Consider the following 6809-nt stretch of genomic DNA (forward strand, 5'->3'; position numbering starts at 1 on the left):
AGGACAAGCGAGCCTAGCCCGTGGAATTGCGATGTGCAGCTATTGGGCCGCAAGACTGGATCAGGCCAAACCCAGTAGCAAACTTTTGGAAAAATGCTGGGCCGGTCCCAATTTTCAATTCCATAGCCCTTGAGATCCTTTCCAAATAAGTCAATAGCCCACTTGGTTCTTTCACTATATACTCCCTTGCAAATGCTAGTCTGGTGGCATTGCTGGAATCGTTCTTCTAATTTCCTTTGATTCTACAGATGGTGAGTGTCCAAGGTCTGTTAGTCTTGCGGCCCAACTCAGTAGCAATTATTTTTGGGAAAATTATGGGCCGGTCCCAATTTTCAATTCCATTACCCTTGGGATACTTTCCAAATAAGTCAATAGCCCACTAGGTTCCTTCACTATATATCGCAAATACTGGTCTGTTCGCGGTCCGGTTCGGTTCGGATTTCTAAAAATTCGAGAACCGAACCGCTAGTCACAGTTTTTACAAAATGAAATCCATGTCTGGACCAAAAGTCATACGGTCTGGTTCCAATCCGATCCGTGACTCGCGGATCAGTTACGATTTTGTCCACGGATTTTAGCAAAAATAAAGCTCAAGCATATATCCCACAATAAAAGGGAAGAAGGTTACATTTAGAATTAAGTTTAACACCATCAGAAAGTACTTGTTACATTAACTACCAAAGGCTTACTTCAAAAATCAAATTCAAAAGAATCTAAAACATTAGTAGGATTGTATCATTATAGTACATTACATATCATAAAAGAACCGGAAAAGAAACGAACTAGTGAGACTCAACTAGGGTTACCCGTAATTTATACGAAAAAACTACGATTTACTCCCTATATTTTATGTACATCTACATTATATCCCATTATTAAGATAAAATACTAAAATTGGTGGAAAAAAGTGTTAACATTACTAACAATTTATTACATAAATACACACACACACACACACACACATATATACACACACAGTATTATTTATATAAAATAAATATCTCACGGTCCGGTTCGGTTAATCCACGGTTTCGTAATGAAAATTAGTGGACCGAACCGCGAGTCACAGTTTTCTAATTTTTCAATCCATGTCCAGACCATTAATCCACGGACAAAATCCAAAAGATACGGATCGGTTCGGTCCGAACCGGTTTCACAGTTCACCGGATTTTTTGAGCAGCCCTAGGTGGCATCGCTCATTGCCATTCAATATATATCCCTCTCGCAAATCTTCTTATATGAACACATTTTAAGCTTGGTATATATTGTATACTTTTTCGATTTTTCTCATTGAACAATGTGATGTAAAAATTTGACCCAAATCTAGTAAAAATTAAGAAAAAACAACAAAAAAAGACTGCGCTAAAAAGTTCGGCCAAAGGTGCCAAATATCATTAGTTCTTAATGATCTTTCCCTTTTAAATGGGCATAGTTTTGGGAACAAATAACACTTACCCAAGTCAAGACCTCAATCTAAGTGAATTTCGCAATGTACCTGGCAATGCATATTGTTTGCATGGTAAGCACCAAAAGAATAGGAAACTCATCTTTAGTTGCTTGCATTCTTGGCCATTAAAGTTTGATAGGGTAATGTAAGCTATCAGTGGGCCAAACATGGCTTGATACCACATGGCGAAAAGTAATGTATCTATCAAAGATATGGAGCTTGACATCTACAATTTATCTGCTGCACTGAAAGGTATGCTGGGGGGAATGGTGGTCCATTTGCTTTTCCCATAGTTTCATGTCCCATGTGGCTCTTGACAACCAAGGTTTTGTCAGTACCAAGGTTTTATTATGGTAGGTGGGTCCGTCATCTACCCAAAAGTGCATATACCTTTGTTTCCGTACAATGTCAGCTGCCTGAATGCACAAAAGACTTTTCATGAGAAGAGACTATTGTGCAATCCAGTAGTTGAAACTGTACGGGAACAGAGCTACATACACTTTTTCGGTAAAGAAGATTTGACCTTAGCTACCCCACATACAATACGAAAACGATTGGAATTCTGCTTGTCAGTTTTCAAGCTGCAATTGGTGTTGGAGTCATTTTGATGGACTTTAGCACTTCAATTGATTCAAATTGTTCTCTTGTTCATGTCAATGGATGCACTTCTTTGTGTTATGAATTTGGCAAAGGGGGTACCTCTGTTGTCATACGATAAGTACTGTTTGGTACAAATCCCAGTTTTGCACTAAAAATTGTATGCATGTTTGAAGTTTAAGCTAGAATCTACAAACATCCTGGTAACTTTTGTCATGCGTATTTGATCGACTAACAAGCTTCCATGTTACCGATTCGTACTCTTTTTAGAAGCTGCTTGGAAGTTGTGAACTGATGTGCAAAGAATGTCGGTCGCGTTCACCATGCGGTGAGGGTTGAAGTTACAAGATCTACAGGGTATACTGTCTGGCTACTTCCTCTGCTATTACCTAAGCAAGCGCGTGAAGGGTTATGGACTCCATGTTTATGTAGTAGAAGAATCCTTTGTATGATTCTGACATATACTTACCTCTTTGCTTTGGCTTTGTGAAAAAAACATAAGACTAACAATATAAAGACACCAAATGGAGTAAACCAAAGTAGAAGATTAATACACAATAACTATACAATATATTCAAGCACTTCAAAAATAAATAAATAAATACGTTACCAAAAAAATAAAAAATAAAAAAATAAAATCAACTAATTCAAACACACAGACTCGACATAACTAAGGCAAACAGGAAGGTGATCTGATCAAGGGTTCAGAAGATCTGGAGAAACTAGAGCAGTGAACTGCTGCTTTACAATTCTGTTTTTCACTCTCCTCGTTTTCGTGCTTAATCTCTTTGAGCATGGCTGTGACATCCTTCATTGACGGTCTTTCCTCCGGGGTAGGGTTGACACAGAGAAGAGCCACCCCGAGCACTTGAAGCATCTCTTGGATTTGTGAACCTGACCACCGAAGTAGCTGCCGATCAAGAACTGATGTGAATTCTCTGGGCTTGTCATGCAGTTCTTGGTTGACCCAACTGACAATGTGGGCTCTGTCGGGTATTCGAAGATCCATTGGTTCCATCCCGGTTAGGACTTCTAGGAGGACAATGCCATAGCTGTAGACATCGCTCTTTTCTGTGATCCTCAAGCTGTATCCGTATTCTGCATTTTGTCAACACTTGTTAGTCCATTTGAATAAAATGTTAGCCATTTCCTTAGGCTATTGTTAAGACCATACAAAGTATCTGCCAACTGGAAGCACACCATATTCATAGTTATATATGCCAGTTTATTTTTACTCGTAATCTGCATGAAGGAAATACGTATGACACGAAACTCCCAAAAGAAGGCCAAAAAGACACCTGATCATAAGCTGCACCAAATGCTAATGAAGTACAGTTGAAAATAGAGAGGAAAGCACAGAACTAGGAGAGTTAATAAAATTGTTTTGAGAAGGTAGCAACGACAATGGAAATAGGAATGATAGACTACGATTTTGAGACTCTAGTGAGTACAATGGAATTTAAATGCAATGGCGATTTTGACAACACATGACAAAATAGTCTGACAACTTTTCTTAATAGCTAGCAATATGAATAGTAAGGCAGGTTAAGCAGAGAGGCTGTAGTATATATCTGAACAAAGCTTAGCTGAATTGAAGCACAAAAAAATGCTTACCAGGAGCTATGTACCCATAAGAACCTGCAACTGTGTTGGAAGCTCTGGAATACTCAGAAGTATCAACGAGCTTCGCGAGTCCAAAATCCGCGAGGAAAGCCTCAAACTGTGATCCCACTAAGATGTTATTGGCCTTGATATCGCGATGAACGATGGGGGGAATGCAATCATGGTGAAGATAAGCCAAACCCTGAGCAGCTCCCAGTATAATCTTATACCTTGCATCCCAATCCAAGAACGTATTCCTCTCATGGAGAATTCCAGCTAAACTACCATTATTGATATAGTCAAACAACAACAATCTAGTTTTTGCATTTTGACAACACCCCAAAAGCCTAACTATGTTCTTGTGCCTTATCGAGCCAAGTGTTGAAACTTCAGCAGAAAAAAAGTCTCTCCCCGTAAACTCACCTGCCTTATCTGGCCACAACTTCTTCACTGCAATGAGCTGTTGCGAAGGAGTCTCAACGCGATAAACTACCCCGGAACAACCCTTTCCCACGATGTTGGAATCTGAAAGCTTTGTCACAATGTCGTTTATAGAGAAGTTTATCTTTTGGAATGGGGTGATTTTCCACTCAAGACCCTCTTCTTCATCATTCCTGCCGAGTTTAGTGCCTTGAACTCGAATGAGCGAAATCACTCCAATAGTCACAGTTATAACAGTTGCAGCTATGCTTAGTGCAACCAAGGTTGCAAGACTTTTAGTAGATTTGCTCCTGTGACTAGCTCTGCACTCGCTTGGATTAATGCAGAGGTTAGGATTACCAACGAAAACAGTTGGAGGGAGTTCTTGGAAGAACTTTGTACTAGGAAGAAAACCGGAGAAATTGTTATACGAGACGTTCAGAGAAGCTAGATTGTCCAAATTATCCAGTGCCCTTAGGGAACCTGTTAGCACATTGTGAGAAAGATCCAAGTTCGAAAGTTTCGAAAGCTTTGAAAAGCCATCTGGGATTGGTCCATCCAAAAAATTCCAACTCAAGTTTAACAAGATATCTAGGCCTTGCAGTTCACCAATCTCATCTGGGATTGAACCGCTGATTCTGTTTCTGCTCATATCCAACAATTGTAAATCTTTACAGAGGCCGATTGATGGTGGAATCGAACCAGTAATGTAGTTTTCACTCAGTACAAGTTTGTTCAAAGACTGGAGATTTCCGAAATCCTGAGGAATCACACCTGAGATTCTGTTATTGGATAGGTCTAATACATTGAGCTCAACAAGTGATTGAAAAGAGGTTGGAATAATGCCTTGGAGCTTATTATCATGCAAATCCACCATTTCCAGCTGACTGCAGTTTCCGAACTCTGGTGGGATTTCTCCGGTGAATTCATTTTCAGACAATTCGAGAAAACTCAAACTTTGTAATAGTCCGATTTGCGATGGAATTTGACCGGACAACATGTTTGAGCCCAAACGAAGACGTGTCAAGCTTGTGCAATTTCCAATAGCAGCTGGGACTCCTCCAGAGAGTTTGTTTGATAACAAGAGCAATTTCGTTAAGTTCTTGAGATTGAAAAGGGAATAAGGAACTGACCCAGAAAGGGAATTGTGTGAGAGATCCAGTGCTTGAAGTTTCCAGCAGTTGGATAGCTCAGATGGAATGATACCCTCAAGCTGATTTTCCCAAGCAAAGAAAAGAGAAAGTTCTTTCAATGCCCCTATGGAGGAAGGAATCTTCCCTGTGAATCTGTTGTTGTCCAATTCAAGTTGCTTCAACATTGAAAAGTTTCCAATGAATGATGGAATCTCCCCAGAAATGTTGTTTCCAGACAAAAGAAGTTCCTCCAATGCACCTAAATTTCCCAGAGTCAGTGGAATCTCACCTGAGAGAGAATTCAATGAGAAATCAATTACTCTCAATTCTGTGCTGTTTCCAAGAGATTCTGGAATGTTTCCACTGATTTTGTTTTGCCACAGCAACACCCTTTTGAGATTTCTCAAGAAACTTAATTCTCTTGGAATCTCTCCAGAAATCTGATTCTCATACACAAACAGATTCTCCAAGGCTGAACAGTTTCCAATCTCAGGTGGAATCTCACCAGTGAGATTTGCTGTGTACAGTGAAAGAGTCTTGAGATTTTTCAACTCTCCTATACTAAATGGAATTTTCCCCGAAATCCCAGTATCTGCCAAACCCAGAAAAACTAGCTCTTTACATAGTGATATCTGCATTGGAATTTCTCCATTAATCCCAATATTTCCACCGGCACGAAAAATTTCCAAAACCCGTAAGTTTCCTATTTCTGCTGGAATTTCCCCATAGAGTTGGTTATCAAACAGCTCAAGCTGTTTAAGCATTGAGCAGTTTCCAATTTCCATTGCAATTCCACCCTCTAAGGAATTAGAACTCAGTGACAGTATCTGAAGTTGGGATAATTTTCCGATATCCGGTGGAATTCTACCTGTTAGGGAATTGAAACTGAGGTCCAACGTGGTAAGTGAAGACAAGTTTCCAACTAAAGGTGGGATTTTTCCAGTGAGATTTCCATTGGAAAGGACTAGAGTGGTGAGGGAATTGAGAGAGAGGAATTGGGTGGGAAAAACATTGCCAAGATTAATGGAGGTGATAGTGATTTCTGAAACAAACCCATTGGAGTTGCAGTGGATGTAGTCCCATTGACATGGGTTTTGGTGGGCTGGGTTCCATGACGTGAAAGAAGTTGAAGAGTGAGAGGAGTTGAAGGTTGAAAGCCATGAGAGGAGAGAGAGGCCTTCTTGGTTCAGAGCGGAGATAGATGGGAAGAGAGAGATGTTGAGGAACAAGAGAAATATGGTGATGGAATTGGCTGACATGGTCAGGGTTTGCACTCTGTCTGCCACTGTTCTATCTCTCAGCTAGTTCTTCAGCAATGCAAAATTCTGTCACTGGAATGTTCGCATAAATGTTAGTAAATCTTTAGAATGGACCGTGGGTTGTGAAGTGACTAAACTGCCCTTGGTTTTTATCCAGACTATTGTAGCCACTAACTAGCTAAGGATTACAAGAAGAATTTTATGAACTGATATAATTGCTTTCTCAATTTGTTTCTTGAAACAGCCAATTTGCGCACTACGTTCTTGTCTATTTGCATAACAATTCATACATACGTCCTATACTCGAAATTGATGTCGATATCAATACCATCCTCTGGCTTCCCACTCCAT

General features: G+C 39.9%; 1 protein-coding gene across 1 annotated transcript; it reads right to left on the reverse strand.

The window, feature by feature from the left end:
* Positions 1-2611: 2611 nt before the first annotated feature.
* On the reverse strand, positions 2612-6557 carry LOC131306618 (LRR receptor-like serine/threonine-protein kinase RGI2). The gene is made up of 2 exons (XM_058332973.1): positions 3659-6557; positions 2612-3142 (listed from the first exon to the last, which is right to left on the reverse strand). The coding sequence occupies exons 1-2, from the start codon at positions 6456-6458 to the stop codon at positions 2715-2717; spliced, it is 3228 nt and encodes a 1075-aa protein (XP_058188956.1). The 5' UTR covers positions 6459-6557; the 3' UTR covers positions 2612-2714.
* Between the last annotated feature and the right edge of the window lie 252 nt (positions 6558-6809).

Source organism: Rhododendron vialii, chromosome 11a, assembly GCF_030253575.1.
Source record: "Rhododendron vialii isolate Sample 1 chromosome 11a, ASM3025357v1".
In the NCBI taxonomy this organism is placed as follows: domain Eukaryota; kingdom Viridiplantae; phylum Streptophyta; class Magnoliopsida; order Ericales; family Ericaceae; genus Rhododendron; species Rhododendron vialii.

Coding starts and splice junctions, on each gene's coding strand:
- LOC131306618 (XM_058332973.1), bottom strand. CDS start 6,458: ATGTCAGCCAATTCCATCACCATATTTCTCTTGTTCCTCAACATCTCT. Junction 3,143..3,658: donor TTATGGGTACATAGCTCCTG/GTAAGCATTTTT, acceptor GACAAAATGCAG/AATACGGATACAGCTTGAGG.